Source organism: Hyperoodon ampullatus (assembly GCF_949752795.1).
Source record: "Hyperoodon ampullatus genome assembly, chromosome: 4".
NCBI lineage: Eukaryota > Metazoa > Chordata > Mammalia > Artiodactyla > Ziphiidae > Hyperoodon > Hyperoodon ampullatus.
In genome coordinates, this window is record NC_136917.1 from 148388209 (window position 1) to 148411607 (window position 23399).

Below are 23399 nucleotides of genomic sequence, written 5' to 3' on the forward strand. Positions count from 1 at the left end.
TGAGTAAAAGTTTTTATTTCTATATCAGAATCCAATTCTCATCTTTCTTTTCCATTAATCAAATTTGAAAAAAATTTTATTTTAGCTGTATTAAATTTACAAAACCATTCTTCCACATTACATCAGAGCATTCCTCATGTTTTTATTCCAGTGTTCAGAAATTTAATGAATAAAATCACTTTACTGTGTCACTTTTAATTACCTCCTTCAAATACATATTTTCTAAAATCTGTCTAGGTCAAAAAAGGTTGATCCTGCAGTCATCTCTGCGGACTCTGCCAAACTATTCCAAGGTCAGTAGAAGCTGATGTTTTCAATTGTACAAAGTTACTGTTATGGAAACATGCTCATCCTTTTCCATTGAGCCAATCTGGGCAAAGTTCTTCCTTAAAATTCTTCTTCTGCCTGTTTGCTGCGGGACTGCTTGAGCTGCTGGAGCCACTCGATGGTTTCAGAAATAGTACGTTCTCCGTGCACCTTATTATCTCTGGTACGGATATTGACAGTGCTGCTGGTTTTCTCTTTCTCACCGACAACTAAACCAAAACCCACAAAGTTTTGTTAGGTGAAAGGACTCCTACTGAATATTGGAACAGAAATCCACCCTGTAGCTTCTGATTCATTAAAATGTACCAGTGACCAAATCTAGTCATTAAAAAACAAAACAAAAAACCCCAACTCACCACTTTGCAATGACTAGAACTGCTGTGTTTACTAAGTCACTTAATCCAGCCAACTTAATAAAAATTCACCATATGAAAAAATAGGAGGTGAAGGGGAGATTTTTAGACAAACCTTTCAAGTACTCTTTTTCAAACTAAAGTGTTTCTTTGTTACATCAACAGAACAAACATACAGTTTGAGATCAGGACTGGAAAGAACTACTGATGACCGCAGTTCTCTTAAGCCTAAGTCTCAGCATTTCAAGTTTCTCTAAAGGTTGGCAGGTTTTCTTTGGTGAGTCTCCTTTCTTACCTAGGATGAAGTTATACTGTGCTAACTGTGCATTTCTGATCTTCTTGTTTAATGTACAGCCCGGATCCAGATCAATGTCCACCATGAATTTAGCATCGTGGAATTGTTGCCGTACCTATTTAAATAGAGATAGAGGATTCTTCAGATCTAAAATCAGAATTATATTTTGATCTTAAATTATTTTATTTAACAAACAATTTGGATAATCATGCCAGCATTAAAAAGGAATGTTAATAGATATACTGAAGCATATATTATTGTGACTTAGAACTACAAAACTACACACTCTGCTCGAGAGATAAATTGTGAATTAAATTAAATAAACTAGCTTACATTTTCCATCTATCTGACAACCAATTACCACTAATAAGACAAAAAGATCTGAATGAACCATTTTTATTTCACTAACAGGTTGTTGTGCCTTAGTGATCATTAACCAATGAACCTCCTGGGATTTTATAAGTATGCAAATTTCAGAAGGGTTCTTGCTTAGTTTATTAGAGTGCCAGGATAAGACTACACTCTCAACTGTAACCTATTTTAAAGAATAAAGCACCAGTGTCTTTTTTTTTTTTTTTTAACATGAGTCCTCTGCACATGTGAGTTGAGCTATTCTGTAATTGGGGAGGAAGCCTGGTAATTTTAGGCTGTTTAACAACTGTGGTCTCTAGTCATTAAGTATCAATAGCAGTGCTCACCCTCCCCTCCACTCAATATAACCAAAATCCACCCCACGTAATTCTAAACGCTACTCCACCCCCAGATGGAAAGGAGAAAGTCAGTACTATATCCAGTTGAAAAGTGAGTTAACTAATACAGACTTTTTTCCTACTGTGTGAGCTTTCTTAATGCGAATACAATAAAGTAAAATCCATTAAACATGGAGCATAGCTGATTCTGATCATTTCTAACTAAAACTATCATGTGCAGTAATAGGAACATGGTATATCTTGAATGGTTTGCCTATCAGCTGTTTTAATGATCATTTATTTCTTAAAGACAGTTGAGACCCGAGTGCAATTTATTTTGATGACCTGAAAACATGGTGGTTTTGATGTTACAATGTTATTCATTGATATTTAGATTTTTGTCTGTTTTAACTAGCCAATTTATTACTTTGCCAGTTATGAAACAATGCTTTTTTTAAAAAAAGCTTTTGATAATTTGAAATTTCTTAGTATGAAATTGTTGCTATAACAGAACAGACTGTTTTAGTCTTTAAGGTATGAAGTATGAATGGATATTTGTATATTTGTTAGTAAGGTAGCTTTTTGGTAGGTAAGGCAAACATTTCTCTGTCATGCCATTAACCTGAAAAAAAGTTTCAAATTAAAGAAATGTGCATTTGAAACAAAGCAAAATTACTGAGTCAAAGAGCAGTTTAAACTGCACTATGCATTTGAATTTACATGTCATACTGAGGTATTTGCTATTTACTAATGCTAAAAACTAAAAAATACAAGTATGTACAAAACACTCTCTAAATTAAGTCTGCTAAGCATGGAACCACATAAAAAAGCATTAAAGAGGTAATATGATCTACTGAGGCTTACCACAGACTGAAAATAGAAACATTTCTCTATATCGCAAGCAGCTTGCTTTACCAAGAATACATGTAGTTTATGAGATTGAAAAGCTGAAGGACAGCTCTTAAATTTAAAGTAAGTCATACTTAAGGATTACCTTTTGGGCATATTCATCACATGTTGGTCCCACTGGAACTACCATTACCTGGCGAGGAGACAGCCAGAAGGGCCTTTAGAAGAAATTAAAAACATTTAATGTGGATTTGTGCACTTTCCTCAACAAGGATGGCACATTTCTTAATTCACTCTTCAGTATCATTTCCTGAAACATGCAAGGGCCACTCTAAAAAACTTGGCTTTTTTTCAATATCCGAAAAGAACTAAAGGGAGATTCAGGAGCAGAAAACTAACCCTAAATCAGGAAAATCTGTAACTAAGATTTGTCTCGCTAAGCAGATATAGCAAAGCAAACAGAGGGCAGGGACTACACCCCACAAATCAACACATCAGGTAACAGAACACCATATGCCTGCTGCCAGAGGGCTTAACAAAGATTAAGAAACACTTAGTGATTCAAGTTATTTTACTCAAAAAGTTATTTTGTTCAAGGGTTATTTTATTACTTTTTCTTCACTGGGGGACAAAGACTGTACCTTCAGTTTATTCAAGACCCATTTTGCAGGATTCAACAAATTGGAACCGATAATAACTGGTGATGGTACTTGGTAAAAATGAGTGTGTTTTCACTACTTATTAAAAGGTGACCCCATCCTCAATTCTACCTTTCAGGTATTTCAGGTGTCCAACCCCTCCCCATGCTGAAGACATCAGGCCAGTGTTTCTCTTGATCACTCCTCTATGTTCAAGTTGTTTGTTACATTAGGGAAAAGGCTGGAGTAGGCACTAAATTCTACTCAAACTGTGGGCTTTCCCCCACCTACTTCAGGTTTCGTAGAGCAGTTATCTGAGGATCCCCCTATTCTCTAGACTGTGCATAGAGAATACTGCCCACATTTGATCTGATTTCATGAAATATAACTAAAAGATTAGCTTATTTCATTTAAAGTATGACACCGCCACCCCACCCCATGTCTGAACTAACCAAATTGCAAATGAAACTGAGATGACTGCAGTGTAGTCTGTCAGGCTCTACAAAATGGGTGTTTTATAACCATGTGCTGTTTTCAACTGCCTTTACAAAATGTGGGCCCAGATAAAGCTGCTTAGAAAATAAAATGCAAGTCATGTGCTTATATCTTGCCAGTAGAAACATAAGCTTCTAGAAATAGGACACAAAAATGTTGATCAGTTTGGAGTCTGTACTTACAATCAAAAAAAAAAAAAAAAACCTTGGCTTCTAAAGAGCCTAAAATACTTGTTTATTATGATCAGCAACACTGAACAAAGTATTGCTAAAAGCCTACTCTTGTTTACTCAGACAAAAACATCAAAGTTTTATAAATGCCCAGAGTTACTTGAAAAGCAATCAAAACAATAAGCTTCTTACTGAATAATAATTCCTAGTTAGAAGGCATTTGTATAATATTCAAACAAATCAAGTGCTAAAATAAAAATAATTACTCATAACAAACATTCATAGAGCTAAAAAGTTTGGGTTTAGATTGTGATTTCTTACTTTTTAGTGAATATTTATCATTAATTAGAAGTGACCAACTAGAATCATTCTTCCTTTCCATCATATAACTAAATTGGACAGCAGACGTTTCTGACATTTACACGGTCAGACAAAACATTTACACGTGACATTTACATGGTCCAGACCAAAACAGAAGGAAACAATGACAAAAATTACCATTTGCCCCCATAGTTTTCAGTGAGGATAGCAATCATTCTTTCCAATGACCCCAAGATGGCTCTATGGACAATCACTGGCCTTTTCTTATCATCACCATCATGGCTAGAAAGAAAAGATTTGTTTTGCTTTATTATATGTATGTATTCCTTTTTCTGTCCTTGAAGAAGAATATTCAGAGCAGACACTAGAAACTCACCTTACAAAAGTAAGATTAAATCTAATGGGCAACTGAAAATCCAACTGGATTGTTGCGCACTGGTGGTACCGACCAATGGCATCTTTAATCTGTATGTCAATCTAAGAAGCAAAGATTCGGTTGTATTAGGGTTGAATTTTTTTAAACTTATTTTAAAGTAATCTCTTCTTCACCCAAAAATGAAAGACATATTACTCTCAAATAGACTTTGGTACTGACCTTTGGACCATAGAAAGCTCCATCTCCAGGATTTAATTCCCACTTTTCACCAAACTCATTCAGACTGTTTTCAAGTTGCTAAGGATAAAGCAAAATGATTTTAACTTTTTGTTCAAATGCAACTTCTTCCAGCCTAATTTGAGACTAAAAATACTACAACTACTTTCACGTGTCACTATTCTTTGCTTTACCATTTTGTCCACCTAGACATACTCATACACAAACCCTTTTAAAGGTTACAGCTTGATGACTGAAAGAACATTCAACCATTTCTAAAATACAGAATCATAAAGAAAAAAAACTAGCTTATACAAGCCTAGAAACCATTTTCAATTTTCTTTTGCTTTTATCCATTTAAAGAGGCTTTGCTTTCTCACATTACGGTGCAAGCCAATTTCAGTCAACTAATATTGAAGCATGCTGAAAATCACCACTTACTTTCTCAGCTTGATTCCATACTTCAATCTCTCCAAGGAATTTTTCCGGGCGAGTAGACAGGTTCAGTTTAAAAGAAAACCCAAATACGCTATATACTGTATGCAGAAAATCCAAACAACCTTTTATTTCATCCTCAATCTTTAAATTAAAAAAAAAAAAAAACAGGGACACAGTGGTCATTAATTTTCCTCAAGTTTTGTGACACTTCTTTTCCAAGTGTTTCACCCCAGAGTCTTATACCTGCTCTATGGCACAGAATATGTGAGCGTCATCCTGCTGGAACCTTCGTACCCGAGTGAGTCCTGTGAGTGCTCCCGACAGCTCATTCCTATGAAGCACCCCAAAATCAGCTACTCGCAGAGGCAACTCTCGCCAGGATCTTGGCCGATGATCAAACATAAGGCTAAAGAAAACAGAAAAGTAAAATCCACTGATATTTAATTTCACAAGAATAAAACTGCTTCTCTAATACTATAAGGAAGGCTGTCAAAAAGCTACTGGTTCTAGTTGTTCACATAAACAACACTTTTCAAAGTCTGGGCTTCATACAACAGTGTAAGCACTTGCATGAATAAAGTAGCAAATAAATTATAATACAACCATCTATAACTAAGAGAAAATAAAAAATGTATTCCCATAAGTCTTGTGCTCAATCTCTATTAATTTGAGGACTGCCTTTAAGGTTCATATTTTAAAGAAAATCTTAGCTATATACAAATCATTTATTTCAGCAGAAACTAAAGTCTGTACTTTCTTGTTGCTCTCAAAAGTGTTTCAGTTCCCTCTTAGTCTGAAAGTGCTTCAGAAACTTTGAAGAATCTGGGAAAACTAAGAATGAACTTGACCTTGGTTCCCTGACCTACAAGCTAGTCCCCTCGTGGAGACTCCTCTGTCTCGGCCCTCTGCCCTCGAGGTCTTGCTACTGGGAGCAGTGCTAGGAGCGATGACTCAGCTACCCACAGCCACAGCGCTCCCTAGTCTGCCGCCACGCTGCTCTTCACCCAACTTCCAAGGATAGAAAGTGAGCGGCCTCAAGGCAAGGAAGATTTTCCAAGGAGGTCAATTCATCAGCAGTAGATTTTGATACATGTTTCTTTAAAAAAAAAAAAAAATCTGCTGTGCCCCACATTCAGTCGCCCCTGTTCTGTATTCTGCCTGTTCACTGCTGCTACCCCAGTTCCATTCTTGACTATCTGTAGATCTGAGGATCTAGCTGGGCACAGAAGATGTTACAACACCACAATGATGGTGCATTTAAATACTCTTCTGATTACATAATTTGCTTTTCACAAAATACTTTCAAAGGAGGGAAAACAATCTGGGACTGATTGCAAGAAAATCTTTGATAGAAACTCAAAATTGCAGAATACCAGTGTCCCGGGCAGTTCATGGGTTTCAGAGCAAACAGCTCCTTCTCCACCTCAAAGGAGAACATGTTCTCGCTGTAATGCTGCCAGTGGCCCGAGGTCATCCAGAGTCGGCTGTTGTAGATGTTTGGGGTGACCACCTCCTGGAATCCTCGTTTCCTATATTCACTCTGTTAGCAAACAAATACAATGCCTGTGTAAGGAATAGATGCTTATACTTCTGGTGGAAGTAAAAATTTCAAGAGCAATTTTATACTATCTAGTAAAGTTCAAGATGTACATCTTATAATCTAGAAGCTCCACCTGGAGGTATACACCAAAGAGGAAGCTCCTGCACATGCACATAAGGCGGCTACTGCAGCACAGCTGGTAATATGGGAGAATGGGAAATTACATCAGTGTCCCCCAGTAAAGAAATGAACACTGTGGTAGTTATATGACAGACTAATATGTAACAACTGGAAACAAACTGGATCTGTACCTATCTAAAGTGAAAATCACAGTGCAGACTGATATACAATGAGACTTCATGTATGTAAGTTTGAAGCACACAAACAAACACTATAAATTAGGATACATATTTATGGGATAGATGTAAAAGTAACATGGACAAAAAGGATCCATCCATTCTAACTTCTAAACAGTAGTTTCTTCTAGGAAAGGAGGGAAATGGATCAGAAAGGGATCTCAAAGGGGAGGTTTTTTTCCCCTACTGTATACGTATTACTTTACCTCAATTAAAACATCTGAAGCAAATATAGCCCAATGCAGTTATGTGTTAAATTAGGTGGTGAGTACAGAGATGTTGGCGGTATTATTCTCTATAAATTTATGCTTGAAACACTTCATAGTTTACAAAGAAAAAAAGCAATGTAAAGATTAACTTGCTTTTTCTAGGAAAATACAAATGAACGGTCAGAAAGCCACAGAGCTCCTGTGTAAAGGGTTACAGGCCCCACTTCAAGCTCACCAGCTTGTCTCATGCGTGCACACCCATGTATGTGGACAAGATCATGTATTAGAAGGAAAGAATTTTTTAAACATTTTATGAGACCTAATACGTCCATTTTCATTTATTATTTGAAATGTTTCTTCTCAAACAAAAGATTATCTTTCCCTTTGGCAGATCTTATTTAATAAAATCAACTTATGTCTTAAATCTACAGAAGAAAGTAATGAATATGGTTTACCCTGATGAATTCAATAAGTGTATTATAAATGTATGCTCCCTTTGGCAGGAAAAAGCAACTTCCAGGGCTGAGTTCATGGAAGAAATATAGTTCTTGGTCCTGGGTAAAACAAAAGCAAAAGAAAGTTTATATATGTATATAATATCAACATAAATTTCAGGGTTCTTGAGTTCAGAATATGGTCATGATGCTTCATATTTTAATTGGTGTCATTCCCAAGTCAAGGAAAACATGTTGACATTTCTGGTGTTGCAGGTGCTTTACCACTTGGCACAAGTGCATTCTCTGACATTCTCTGACTGTTACATTCCTGAATCCAGTCAAGTTTACCCAAGAGTCACACGGAGCAAGGGTCTTAGTTCTCTTCTACGATGCACAGCAGGGGCTCTCAGAGTCTTAATCCCTCAAAGCTCAAAGATCCTCCCTCCCCACCTTTTCTTCTTTCTCTTTTTTTTTTTCTAAGAACAGCAGGAAGGAGACTGAGTAAAAGACACTGATAATGAAATAGAAGATGGAGAAGAAGTTGGCAACTTTGGGTCATGGTGAAAGAAGCACACCCTCCTACCTTCTTGCCCACCAAATGCCCAAGTCCTCAGGGAGGGACCCCACCAATTGTTGCCGGCCTCCTTCCTGCTGGATCTTACTTCAGGCAGTCAGCAGCACAGGACAGTGGATGCTGCCTCCTGCTCAAACTTCACAACCTAACAGCCGTGACCTGACGCCCAGCACAGAGTAAACACTCTTCTAGAAGGGAGTATTTTTACCAAACCTAACTGCCAGCTTAGAAAACAGTCAGGGGTAGAAGAATAAAGAAAAGGACACCACAGAATCCATCAATGACTTGCTGTGTCATCTTGGGCAACAAACAGATGAATCTTCCTGGGACTTGAGTTTCCATATTTTTTTTTTTTTTTTGCGGTACGCGGGCCTCTCACTGTTGTGGCCTCTCCCATTGCAGAGCACAGGCTCCGGACACGCAGGCTCAGTGGCCATGGCTCACAGGCCCAGCCACTCCGTGGCATGTGGGATCTTCCCAGACCGGGGCACGAACCCGTGTCCCCTGCATCAGCAGGCGGACTCTCAACCACTGCGCCACCAGTGAAGCCCTCCACATCTTTAAAATAAGTCAGTGAGACCAGGGGATTTCTAAAGCATCTCCCAGCTCTATGAAATGCTGCTATGCTGCTATACTTTTTTTAAAGAAAAATGTAGGTCATCAGCATTTGTTCTCAATAAAAGGAGTAGTCAAAATGAACTTCTGTGCGGTACTGAACACACTCTAGAAAGATAATGTGGACAATGAGTAAGTAATTTATAGCTTTCACAGGACAGTACAATAATTACTGAAAGCTACAGCATCTCTGCAGAAGTAAATTCCTGGTACGTAATACAATTTCAATTCAAGTGAAAATAAAGAAAACGCAGTCTACACACATCTTTATTCTTTTTGAACATACCCTTCCAATTTTCCTATGATCTCGGTTTTTAGCCTCCTCTTGGAACTTCTCCCATTCTTTCAACATTTTAGGATCTGGGAATGAAATGCCATAAATTCTCTGCAGAGTCTCCATATCTGCCTTGCCTTCCCAGTAGGTGGAGGAATTCTGAAAAGAAGGAATAACCATGAGATTATATTCAAATTTTTTTGAAAAATAAATTTATTTATTTATTTTGGCTGCATTGGGTCTTCGTTGCTGCACGCAGGCTTTCTCTAGTTGTGGCGAGCGGGGGCTACTCTTCCTTGCAGTGCATGGGCTTCTCATTGCAGTGGCTTCTCTTGTTGTGGAGCATGGGGGCTGTAGACTACAGGCTCAGTAGTTGTGGAGCACAGGCTTAGTTGCTCCGTGGCATGTGGGATCTTGCCGGACCAGGGCTCAAACCCGTGTCCCCTCATTGGCAGGCAGATTCTTAACCACTGCGCCACCAGGGAAGTCCCCAAATTTTTTAATATCATTTATTTTAAGAGTTTGATGTTTTCTCTCTTAGTCACATCATGAGTCAAATTCATATTTAGTCCTTATGACAAGAAAAATGGCACAGAAAGTGCACATGTAGTAAGCATCTCAGTTGCTGAGGCCTCGCTAGGGTGGTTGTACTCATTCCACAGCACAAAGCTGGCTGCTTAATGCCCTTGAAATTGCCCTGCCCTCAAGACCCACTCACACCACAACTCCACGAATAAGACTGACTGCAGGGGCATCTCCCACAAGATGATTCAGCAAAAATGGAAAACCAACCAACCAACCAGCCAAAAAAAAAAAAATCTGATTGGCAGGATTAGTTTGGTTAAAAAAGAACTTGGGTAATTACTACCTTAGACATACAAAAGGCAAGAGCACACACTCCTACAGTGAGTCTCAAAGCTTTTAGAGCCAAGATGGCCCATGACTGTGATTTTGTAAATCCTCCAAATCTCCATCCCCGTGTGCTCTGGTGATGAGTGGTGAGTCACTCAGTCAGTGCTTGAGAGAATTTTAGTTAAAATAAAGGCTAGTGACATGTAGTGCCCACAGTCAGTAGACAGCACGAGAAAAAAATCCACACTTAAATATGCAAGAGAAAAATGGCTGAAAAGAGAAACGAATGCAAGTTTAAACATACATCTTTAGTATACAAATATGTTTATATAGTGCCTTCAAAGTTACATTGCTTACTTTGTGTATTTTCAAAGTCTTGATTTTGCCAGTGTGTCTGACATGAGGACCCCGGCAGAGATCTATCAAGGGGCCACACCTAGAGATAAATTAAAAGGAATTTTAACATAGACTTAAAATGACATATACACCAATGGTAGTTAATGACAATTGATATTCTCACCTATAGACTGTGGTAGTTGGAGTATTCACTTTTTCATTCAATATCCTGCATTTGAACTTGTTGTACTGAAAATAGGAAAAATTATTTTTTAAATAACCATCCTTTAATTTTTACTTGTAAATACTATAGCTAAAATACAATTCAAAGTACATCTAAGCACCGTATGAATATAAGTATGTATTTCATGTTTTAAAAACATTGTTAAATTTTTCTAAAGAACTTAGTACACTAAGCCCCAATGTACTTTATTTTTTTTAATTAATTTTTATTGGAGTAGTTGCTTTACAATGTTGTCTTAGTTTCTGCTATACAGCAAAGTGAATCAGCTATACATATAAGTATATTCTCTCTTTTTTGGATTTCCTTCCCATTTAGGTCACCACAGAGCATTGCGTAGAGCCCAATGTACTTTACGTAACATTAATGAGTGAAATAAAAGTGGAGGCCATGTTACAGTTCAATTTACCTTAAACATTTCCAGTAAAGTTTCCTTCTTAACTTCTAATCTTTCAAAAGCTTGTTTTTCTTTAATGATTTTCTTACATAAAGCCTCCAAAGAAGAGAAATCGTTGCTGGACACACCCCTGAAGAAGAAAATATAATTAATCTCTTTCCATTCCATTCCACTCACACCGCAGCTTGGGGAAACATTTCTTTAGAATACTTCAAGGGTTTTAATATAAAAAATTAGACCCCTGCATCATTTATTAAGAATTTTAAACTAGACATTTTTAATAAACTGTTTTCATAATTTCAGTGGCTTTGACCTTCGTCGTCATGAAGACCATTCCAACTAGTGAACACTCCTCTAACTTTATAACTGGGTTTAAAGAACAGGAGAGGTCCAAGCTTCATTTTATTTCCCTACATAGCTTAGGGTTCCACCTCCACTGATCTAGAAGAGAACTCTCTACTACTCCGTGAGTTACTACAACACTTTAAGTTTTGTTAGTGGGAGTACTTGGTGACTATGAAGCAATAAGTTTTATATCATTCCTCCTTAACTGAGAACTCTTTAAAAATAATGCATGGACCCACAGTAATTCAGATTTTATTTTTCTTTATCCAGTTACATAACTTACCCTTCTTCAAGGTACATGTCGTAATAGAATCCATTTTCTATTGGTGGACCGTAACACAAACACCCACCATAGACTCTTTCCATGGCTTCACCCATTATGTGAGCACTCGAGTGCCAATATACCTGAAAATCAAAGAAAAATGGGATGGTTTGAGTCTGGGCATACAAGCTGTAAATTAATTTGTTTGTTTTGAAAGATATATAAAGTTTATTATAAATAAACCCAAGACGTGAAAACCTAAATTTACAAATCTATAGACTGCAGTGTGATTCTATTCAGAGCCAAAATAATTTAAAATGATTCTAATTACTAAATTGTATTTGTACCTTAGAAATTATCTATCTGGTTTAGTTGTTTTCAAACTAATTAAAATACAAGTTTAGCATCATTAATTAAACGGGATGGATTCTGTTTCCTGAAAACAATAGGCACTCACAATGTGATTGTCTTATTAACTGCCATGGCCATGGGATCTTTTGAGTCAATCCCTGGAACTGACTCAAAATATCTGAGTTGGTGGTCTGGAACTGAGCCCGCAATATCTCTGAGGTATGCCTGTATATTATATATAGATGTACATTTATCTTTCTGAAGTAAAATGAAAAAGTGACAAAATTCAAAAAAGTCCCTAAGAATATAACTAGAAGATGCTGAAAATTCAGAACACTATTATTTGACCTCATTTAATGCTTCTTGTTTAAGCAGACATGGCAACTGTGATAAACAATAACAATTTCCAGTAGTTTATCTTTAAATTTCTCCAAAATTAGTAAAGGCTATGCTCTGGCCTTTACTTGGCTGTGGAACATCACTTAAGAATTATAGCTGCTTTTCTCTTATTGGCCCCAAACAAAACTAAGATGGTACAACTTGACCCTACAATACAATTATAAAACCAAGGACCAACATACGGGCTTTGAAATCAAAAGGTAGTACTTGGTTTTAAGGTGGTAATTCAGATGAGACAGAATATACCCAAAGCAATGTTTTTAAGATTAATTAGTAAGGTACCAAAATAAAAATTTTTTTAATTCTCATAAAAACTGTACACCTGAAACTAATAATGTGAGTCAACTATACTTCAGTAAATAAATAATAAGTAAAATTAAATTCTCATAAAAAACTTAAGGACTCCAGAATACATTTGAAAACCACTGATTCACATACATAAGTAAACCATTGTCACTAAAACAACGTATTTTACTTCTTATATGGTATTCCATCATGGGGAAATAAGGAGAAAACTTTGCCATCAAATGCAGATTGATTTTTACAGTGCTTTCAGCAGATCTGCATTTTAAGGCAAGAAAAATACAGAAATCAATTGCCCAATAGAAGAGAACTTTAAATCATGCTTGAATTTGTTAAATATATGCATCTTGATTAAGTGTTGACTAATAATGCAAAAAACAATTTTTACTTGCTTAATCAATTTTTAATAAAATTCCCAGCACTTTTTCCCCACTGAAGTATCTAGAGTAAAAATAAACTTGAATAAGTGCACTTCTTAATTTTATAAGACAAGCACTTTTACTATGTTTCCTACATGAAAGACAAAATGAAGATTTCAAATATGACAATGAGACATCAATCAACTTTAGCCACCCGTTGGCTTTAGTAATAAGCTGGAAAAGTCTGCAAATGTGAATCTGAATAAAAACTTACTGCTTGGGCTTCCTCGTCCTCAAACTTGAGAAGCTCCAAGGTACAATCTTCCTCCAGAGGACGGTCTAGGTCCCAGACAACTTCATTCACTTTAGCAATAACAGTGTTGTCAGCCAGGCCTTGACTTTTTAAAAAACATACACAGATGTATAAAAACACAAGACTCTAAAAAAGAATTTTCTGCAGCACAACAGTTAATTTGAGAACAAGAACAGGAAAATAAACATTATATACAGGCATATCTCTCCTTTTTTTGCACTGTGAAGATACTGCATTTTTGTGTGTGTGTGTGGCAACCCTGCATCAAGCAAGCCTATTGGCATCATTTTTCCAACAGCATTTGCTCACTTTGTGTCTCTGTGTCACATTTTGTTAATTCTCACAATATTTCCAACTTTTTCATTATTATTATATGTATTTGTTATGGCGATCTGTGATCAGTGATATTTGATGTTAGTACGATGACTCACCGAAGGCTCAGATGATAGTTAGCATTTTTTAGTAATAAAGTATTTTTAAATTACGACGTACTTTTTTTTAACAAACAACTGCACACTTAATAGACTGCAATACAGTGTAAACAACTTTTATATACACTGTGAAACCAAAAAATTTGTGTGACTTGCTTTACTGTGATACTCGCTTTATTGTGGTGTCTGGAACTGAGCCGGCAACATCTCTGAGGTATGCCTGTATATTATATATAGATGTACATTTACCTTTCTGAAATAAAATGAAAAAGTGACAAAATTCAAAAAAGTCCCTAAGAATATAACTAGAAGATGCTGAAAATTCAGAACACTATTATTTGACCTCATTTAATGCTTATTGTTTAAGCAGACATGGCAACTGTAATAAACAATAACAATTTCCAGTAGTTTATCTTTAAATTTCTCCAAAAGTAGTTTTCCATAAAGCCAAGCTATTTAGATTCCAAAGGAAAAAAAGGGGGGTGGAGGTGCTTCTAAATAATCTCTCTGCTTTTATCCTGCTTGAAATCTATAACAGATCTTTCCTCTGAGAAGCAACGCTAATCTCATAATTCTGCAAATGCCTAAGATGATATTAGTTATAACAAATATACAGGTGAAGTGAAATACTATTTAATGAAACATTTTATAATACGGATAAAAATGTCATCTAAATGTACAGTACACAGTACAAAAGACAACTCTCTCCTCAAGTGATGAGATGTTAGACCCACCAAGTGTAGAAGTCGCAGGAGTTCTGAGGAGGGGAAAGCAGCATAGTTCAGAGTAGTCTGAACAGGCTTTAAAAAATAAAGTAATGAGGGGATGAAGCATCAAAAGATCTGGACAGGAAGAAAAGGAGAGGAGATGGCACTTCAAATGTTGAGAATGGGCATGGATGCAAGCAGAGATATGTTAGGAGAGGTCCAGGAAGCTAGGTGGCTCAAGCAGAATTGAGTAAGGTTAGTCAGATTATAGATGTGAATGTGCAGCTAGAGAAATGACAGTCTATAATAGTCTAGCAGTTTCCCGCCTCAAATATTTTCAAACTAATATGTTATGACACTTACACCGCAATAAAAGTTTTAATTCAAAAAAAGAGAAAATTAGTTTTCCAATTGGCCACTTGATAAATTACAACATAATCTGAAGAACAATATTGTAGCATGTAGAGAAAAAGTTCTTGCACTAACAGGAGCCTGGATTTTAGTACTGACACAGCTACAATCTCATCGTGCAACAACGGAGGAATCTTTTAACCTCACCTGCGAAATTATCTCTCAAGTGAAAGGCTGAACTGATATTTAAAGGTCTATCTAGTTACTTATGATCTCACATGGAAACTTCTTTAACATTACAACTTTCTTACTTACTTCCTTTGGAGTAAGGCAGAAGTATGTTAGGTAGAAGTACTTGTCAAATTAACAGCAACATTCCATTCCTTTTGTAAGAAGGCCAGGGCATATACGAATACATAGCTCGTGGGCCTAACTCCCACCAGTTGCATAGTAGGCTTACCAAGAATCAGCTGTGATGGTTCCCAAATTTGTTTATGCACTTGTTATTTTATGTCTTAGGTTCAACAATATGAAATTGATGATAATCAACCACTTTTGACAATTCATATATGATTTCATTTGTTTCAGCTCAATATGTAATTATTATAAATAAATAGAAATATATAAGTAACACAACGAGGGAATTACAGTTTCTTGGTTTGAATTACATTCAAACCAAGTTGAATGTTTGGGAAGACTTGATAAAGGGAAGTCACTAAAAAAATATTGTCAAGTCAGGTGTGGATGAAACAACTACATAAAAATCTGGAAGGATTCTGCACTCAGATGGCTTCCCAAGTGTGGTAAGATAATGTAAAAGTTTAATTAGCACTCCACCCCCCAAACTTTGGCCTTATATACATATTAGTGAATAAATGAATATATACATGTTTTAAGTTAAAATGTTTAAATGGCGGTTGGCAAACTTTTTCTGTAAAGAGCCATATAAATATTTTAGACTGAAGGCCATACATGGTTTCTGTTGCATATTCTTAGTTGTCTTATTTTTTTCAAACCATTTAAAAACATAAGAACGATTCTTAGCTCTTGAGCTGTACAAAAACAGGCTAGGACCAGTTTGCCAACACTTGGTGGAAGATACATGTACCAATTTACGCCTTCCCAACTTTATCATTTTTTTGATAAACTTACCAACTATTCATCCCAATCATATTAGATTAGGAAAGCATTTACTCTATTACAAAGTATGCATCTAATTCTCAGTTACCTGAAATAACTTCTCCCCAGCCCGACAAAAGTTTTAACATTAGCTTTATAAAAACAGTACATTTTTTCATGTGTTAGTTTCATATATTTCATATATAGTTTCATAATATATTTCATATATTAGTTTCTTAACTTTCCCATTTTGAGATGAGCTAGCTACCTTCATTTTTAGCTTTAAAACTGAGACTTTTTAGTCAAAATAAGTAAAGTACTCTCTACTTGGTTATGTGACATTTTATGATCAAAGTAGAAGAACTAATTATATAAAATCTTTTGTAAAATAAGACCAAAGTTGACTCTTTCAGATATTAACTTTGAATCTTGACTATAAAGCTGTACATTATTTTGATTTTTTTAAAATCCCAAATAAGGTAAATTAAACAATAAAAACATTGAACAGGAACATAAAAATATCATGAGGATAAAACTTGGCAAGATAAAACAAAAAAAAAGTTTAGTTACAAACAACAGAAGGTCAAGACAGGTATAGCTTATACCTAATTCCACAAGCAATTTGATATGGTGTAGTTTTCCAGGATTCTGCATCCAACTGTTTACCGTCAGGCAGGGTGACTTTAATTGGCTTGCTATCTTTTTCTGCTTTTTCTGCCAGAATGGAATCATGTTCTGCTTTTAGTTTATTATACATCTCAAGACGTATGTTAATATATTCAGGCCAAGGATTCAACTGCAAGACAACAAATGAAGAAATAAATAATCAGTACACACTTGCTTTCCTTTTTAGAAAAGTGGAAGAAATAATAAAAACAAAGTTTACCTTATATGAAGTACTGCTTTTATTGTTTTTCCCTTACACAAAATTTCCTTCTCATTTCAATCATATTTTTTCTTGTCCTTCAATTTTTTAAATGGAAGAGCCTTAATATCTTTATAATTCCCTCCGACCACAGTCCTTCCCTTTCTTTAGTCATTTAGGTGCTCTTTGGGGGATTTTCATTAAATTGTCACAGGGGTCCATAATCCTCAATGAAGAAGCATCAATAAATTAACTAAAAGCTCAAAGCCTATCATTCTACAACCCTGCTCTGAATCCCTCAGGCCAAAGCACATTACATGGTCCCACATACTCAGACATCACTACAGTCCTATCCACCCACATGACCCTCTGTATCTTACTACAGTTTATCTCCACATCCATTTGGCACTTCCTGATCAGAAGAACTTAGTGTCAAACGTAATTTATTCAACATTCATGGAGCAGATACTCTCTGGGCCTGGCTCTGCGGATGCAAGAGAAGAGTAAGACCTGCCCACTGCCCTTAGAAGGGGAACAAGACAAGTACACAAATGATGGGAGCATAGAGGAGGAAGAAAGGTCTTCGACATCTCACTGTACACTTTTGTTCCAGAGAGATCATTTAAAACATATATAATCAACCACATGTCACATGCACAATTCTCTATTCAAAAAAGTCCTCTAATTATACCCTTTGTTTCCTATTTCCAGGCTAAATCTCAAGCTGTAACAGAACAGCATGTACTACTTGTATTGAAAGTACAAAAAGGAAATTAGGGAACATATGCATTTTCTTACTTACTTGCAAATTCTGAAATTCACAATCAACAATTCCCCACAATTACGGTGGGATATAATGGACAAAACACAACAGAAGCGGTCATGCAGGGCTCTCGCCAACACTTAGTGATTCTTGATCATCTACAAACTTACCCTAAATTAAGTGGAAGCACTATAAATTTAGCAATGCAACATTTATAAAAACAACTCTTTAAAGTCAGTTTACTGTGCTATATAGCATACTTCTTAAAAGCCTATTCCTTTGTCTTGCATTCTGGTCGTTTTCTAAAGAGTCTCTAATAAAATGGTTGCAATGACAAAAGCAAAAAGTCAAGCACGGTTCACAGCAGTTCAACTTCAAAAACTAAGTAGGAAGACAAGCTTAACTGCCTCCTAAAGCAAGACCCAGGAACCAGGTCAATTCTGGATGACTCTTGAAATGCCAGTTCCTTTTAGTGTGAGCCTGGTGAACTGAAAGCCTTTTCTCTACACTTGAGAGGCATCAAGGAGATTTGTCCTGGCTTAAAACCAAACTCCAGTGGCAGGTCCAGGTGGAAACAGTGCTAATGGGGTGAAGGAACAAGGCTTTCTTTGGTTTCTGTTGTGGTCAGTAAAAGCCCAAACACCAAGTCTCTTAACGTCTCATCGAATGAAATGGTCAGACAGCTAGCATTCAACCTGGCAACTAATTACCACAGTCCTCTTTTCACCAACGTTTGTTCTCTCTAATATCTAATCCCACAGATTATTTTACAATCATACTTCAGTAGTTTTCATATCTAATCCCACACATTATTTTACAATCATACTTCAGTTGTTTTCCTTTTTCAATAACAAGTAACTCCAAGTCTTTCTCCCCCTCTCAGAATTTCCTAATTCTTCTCCCTGATTTTTCCATCTAGTGCCATCTTAAAAACCCCACGAAAACCATTAGAATCTCGCATAGGATGAGTCTGAGACAGCTCCCTGCCTCTGTCAATCTTCGATGACAGAGCCCTGAAAACATTTACCTCTGCTCGACCTCCATCCCCAGAGCCTTCTTTGTTCTTCTTCTTGCCTCCTTCCTTTCGTTTCTCCTCACTGGCACCTACCTAAATAAGCAAAAAAGACATGAAGGTTTTACCTTTTTTTTTTTTTTTTTTTTTGCGATTCGCGGGCCTCTCACTGTTGTGGCCTCTCCCGTTGCGGAGCACAGGCTCCGGACGCGCAGGCTCAGCGGCCATGGCTCACGGGCCCAGCCGCTCCGCGGCATGTGGGATCTTCCCGGACTGGGGCACGAACCTGTGTCCCCTGCATCGGCAGGTGGACTCTCAACCACTGCGCCACCAGGGAAGCCCAGGTTTTACATTTTAATCTCATTTGACACCCATCCATGCTGCCTCCAGAAAAGTTTTGAGGATGTTATTTTAGCATCTATTTTTTTTTAAGTGGAAATCTGATTTTGAAAGACTAGAAAATTTCACCACTGTCAAAGACAAGTTAACAACTTACAATAAAGACAAGCCCTAAAAAAGTAGAAGAGTTACTTGATAATATTCAAGTCCTCAAATTTCATTCATTTTACCTGTTCACATGACTCTCGCTTCAGGTTTAAATGGACATATACTAAATATATAGCTACAAGAAGCATGCAATTTATTCAGTAGTATTTTCAGAAAAAAAAAAGTCTAATGCAATATATATCCATCCATTCCACAAGTACTACCCAGAGCCTCTGTGCTCACAGTATTTTTTTTTAAACCCTGTAGAATAAGCAAACATAAGACCCAATCCCTACCATGTACAAACTTAATCTCTTTGGGGAAGGTAAGGTATACATATGTGAGAAACTCCTGGAGGAGAAAAGAACACAGCTGTAGTACTCTGATCAGATGTCAGATAAGCTAAGACACTAGTAACTGTTAGGGCTTTAAAGGATGGAGAAGATTTCAACAGGCTGGATTTTGAGAATGGAGGAAATTTCATTCTAGGTGTACACAGAAACTTATTGTTGGAAATGTTAGAGAGAGAGAGAGAGAGAGAGAGAGAGAGAGAGAGAGAGAGAGAGAATTACTAAACCTTTTAGGAAACACTGTCAGTTAAGACAGATGAGGGCTTAGACAGAAGCAAGCACTAAAAGTTACCATAAAGATGTGGACTTCAATTAGAATTCAATTCAATTCAATTCCAGGAAGTCATAGAAAGTTTTACAATAAGTCCTGTGCAAAAAGGCAACCAATGGCAAGAACTGGTCTTACCCGTGGTTCTCAACCAGAAGCAATTCTGCCCCCAGCAGACACCTGGCAATGTCTGGAAACCTTTTCAGTTGTCACAACCGGAGGTGGGGAGTGGGGGGAAGGTGGGAGGGCGGTGTGGTGTGGTATGTACAACAGGCAGAGAGTGGGTAGAGGCCGGGGAGGTTGCTAACCATCCAACAACGCACAGGACAGATTCCCACAACAAAGAATTAGCCAGTCCGTGATGTCCAGAGTGTTGAGGTCGAGAAACATGGAACCACGTTATGGGATACTCCAAAGAGTATCTTCTCAGGAATAAATTACTTACTTCTTTGTAACTTCTCAGATAGAAACATCCTAATGCAAATTTCACTACATAAAGTTTTACAGTTTACAAAGTTCCTCCACAATCACATCTGATTCTCATAGAAACACTGTGAGATGACTATCATTATTATTCCCATTTTATAGATAAGATTAAATTTTAAAAAGTTAGATGATTTTTCTAGGTTCAGAAAACCTACAAGTGGCAGGAAAAAAAGATACCCACCCAGATGTTGACAGTGGTCAGCTCTAAGGGGGGATGTGATCATCAGCAGTGAAGGAGTTTTGAGGGTAGAACTGGGGATGTGTCGGAGGGACTTTTGTTTCATATATTTTTTGATCTTTGAGTTTTTTAAAAAAGTTTTATTAAGATATATTTCTGTACCATAAAATTCACCCACATAAAGCATATAATTCAATGGTTTTTAGTGCATAGACAGTTGCCCAACTATCACCAGGATCAATTTCATCACCCCAAAAGGAAACCATGTATCCATTAACAGTCACTCCCTGTCCTCTCCTCTCCCCAGCACTTGGCAACCACTAATCTTTCTGTCTCTACAGTTTTGCCTACTCTGGGCATTTCATATAAGCGGAATCATTCAATATTAGTTTTTTTCTGACTGACTTCTTTCAGTTAGTATAATGATTTCAAGACCATCCATGTTACATGTATCAGTATTTCACTGCTTTTTATTGCCAAATAACATTCCATTATTTATCCATTTATCCCTTGTGGACATTCTGATTGTTCTTTTCAATTTCATAAAACTTATGACTTGTATAATTTAAAAAACAAAACAAATTTTAAAAATATGACTCCAAATTTCATGTTGAGCTAACACTTCCCCCACTCAGGAATTCATGAATTAATGAACTTTGAAGGTTCATTTATAGTCAATAGATGAACAATGAACACACCTTAAGTGCATTCTAATCAAGTAAAGTACTAACCAACATGATTATAAGATTACCTGCATGCCTTCACCATACTATATGATTAATGTAACTAGTCAAATATATCAGGTGAAAAGAAGGGTAAAAAGGGACTTCCCTGGTGGCACGGTGGTTAAGAATCCACCTGCCAATGCAGGAGACACAGGTTTGAGCCCTGGTCCGGGAAGATCCTACATGCTGCGGAGCAGCTAAGCCCGTGCGCCACAACTACTGAGCCCATTGTGCCACAACTACTGAAGCCCGTGCGCCTAGAGCCAGTGCTCCACAACAAGAGAAGCCACCGCAATGAGAAGCCCGCACACCACAACAAAGAGTAGCCCCTGCTCGCCACAACTAGAGAAAGCCTGCGCACAGCAACGAAGACCCAGTGCAACCAAAAATAAATAAATAAAATAAATTTATTTTTAAAAAAAGAGGGGAAAAATTAATTGCAAGTCTGCCTGTATAGCTTTAAAACAGAAAGAGAGGGAAATAATTCTATTTCTCTGAATAAATGTTTTTGGTTTTGATCATATGGATATTTGCTAAATGAACAGGAATAAAGGTAAAGAAGAAGAGAATTAACATCACGTTTTTTTGTCTTCTAAATACCTCTCCATTTTACAAATGAGAACAACGGCTCAAAAAGAGTAAGTAATTTCCCATTCGTACATCGCTAGTAAACAGTAGAGCCAGGGCGTTAAAATGGATCTCTCTGGAACCTTGAGGCCCATTTCACCTTTCCTATAACAAGTGAAATCACGATGGGCAACTGTTCTTTACTTCCAATGAAAACAAAACAAAAATGGGCGAGTTTACATATTATATGTCAACGTAAAAGCAATCTAAAATTTCAACCCAAAAGTTGGTACACAGAAGAGGATTGGGAAGATGTTCCTAAGCAAATTATGACATTAAAGGGAAAGTCCAGAGGTGAAATGAGCATTTATGAATGGGATAAGGCATGCCTCCACCACCACGCAGGGAAGTGTGTAACTTTTCTAGAGTTTGTCAGCTGGGGTCATCCGGTCTCCACCATTTACTATAAACCACCCCAAACTTGGGCAGATCTCGATAACTTGGTTTTCCCTTCCTTAAACTGGGGCTTTTTACCCGTACGTCGTTTTAAAAGTAAATGAGGCTCTGCAACATTCTTCCCGACTAAAGTGAGCCAGAGACCCTAGTCTAGGAGTCCGAAGCCCTAGATTCTAATTCTGTCGCGGCTTCTAATTAGTTGTATGGCTCTGAGCAAGACACTCAAGGTCTCAGTGTCCTCATCTACAAAAAGGGGATGGACCCAGAGACGATCTTAAGCCCCGCCCTGCTTTATCAATTTGAGATTCCTCTCCAAAGGGGGCCCTGACTTGTCCGGGAGCTCCATCGCCCCCCTCGGGTTCCTCCACCCCCTCCCTCCCCCGGTTGGGCAACACGGGTACCAGGAGAGCCCCAGCCCGGCCTCCAGGCTCCACTCAACCCACTCACCGACTTCTCGTCTCCCATTTTCCCTGAAGGGCTACTGGCCTTCTCCTCGGACACCGGAAAACCACTAAGAGAAAACTAAACCCCAAAACTTCGATCAGGAGGAAAGGACAGAAGTCGCCAGGCAAAGGTGGGTTGGAACGCCCAGGAACACTGCGCTTGCGCCACGTAGTCCGGGAGGGACCTGCTGATGCAACAGGAAAGCGCCCAAACTCCGCCTCCTAACCTGATGGATGACGAGCAGCTAATCGACAACGGGGAATGGCGGGTCCTCCTTTCTTTAAACCAAGCTTGTTGGGTGACAACCCTTCTAGAAAATCAGGGTGCGGCGGGGCGGGAGAGGAAACTACAGACTCTAAACCTGCACTCTCTGCCCGTCAGGTATTGGGCCTTCCCCAGAGCCCAGAAGTCCGCAATGCGCGTGCGCCTTCTTCGCTCTGACTTGGCTTACTATTCCAGGGCCTTTTCGGCCACCGTAGCGAAGAAGAGGGGCTAAGTCTTGAGCTTCCGGCAAGTCTCCGGCAACCTGAATACCATCCCTGGCAGTGGGTTGAACACCGGAATAGAGGCCGAAGTTCCGTGCTGCTTCGGCGCCACGACCTGGTGTGACTGCTGAGTTCTGGGGACTACTCAGGGCCCCGAAGTCCGTGGCGGTGAACCGACCGAGCCCTCCTTATTGCAGTCCAGGGTTCCCAAGACCCAAGCCTTGGTGATCCAGGGGCGAGCGCCCTTCCTAGGACATTGCTTTGTACACGCCACCGCCAGTCTATCGGGGAGCATTTCCACAGAGCCCATGAGAATGCAGCGAAACTTTTGCTTAAGAAAATAACCACGCCGACCCCAGGGATTCTCTCACTCAGA

At 37.9% G+C, this 23399-nt stretch overlaps 1 protein-coding gene across 1 annotated transcript; it reads right to left on the reverse strand.

Moving 5' to 3' along the window:
* Window positions 1-22575, reverse strand: TARS1 (threonyl-tRNA synthetase 1). Its single transcript, XM_079703906.1, has 19 exons — window positions 22542-22575; window positions 18594-18674; window positions 16544-16734; window positions 13292-13415; window positions 11627-11748; window positions 11011-11128; window positions 10545-10609; window positions 10382-10460; window positions 9185-9331; window positions 7728-7826; window positions 6541-6707; window positions 5411-5573; window positions 5171-5308; window positions 4733-4810; window positions 4514-4614; window positions 4315-4419; window positions 2659-2731; window positions 976-1090; window positions 1-536 (listed from the first exon to the last, which is right to left on the reverse strand). The coding sequence occupies exons 1-19, from the start codon at window positions 22557-22559 to the stop codon at window positions 388-390; spliced, it is 2133 nt and encodes a 710-aa protein (XP_079560032.1). The 5' UTR covers window positions 22560-22575; the 3' UTR covers window positions 1-387.
* Window positions 22576-23399: the final 824 nt, after the last annotated feature.

What these genes read in the sequence shown, in the direction of transcription:
- TARS1 (XM_079703906.1), bottom strand. An exon ending in AGGACGAGGAAGCCCAAGCA is followed by an intron (nt 11,749 to 13,291) that starts GTAAGTTTTTAT and finishes TTTGATTTTCAG; the next exon opens with GTATATTGGCACTCGAGTGC. An exon ending in TATTCTGTGCCATAGAGCAG is followed by an intron (nt 5,309 to 5,410) that starts GTATAAGACTCT and finishes TTTAATTTAAAG; the next exon opens with ATTGAGGATGAAATAAAAGG.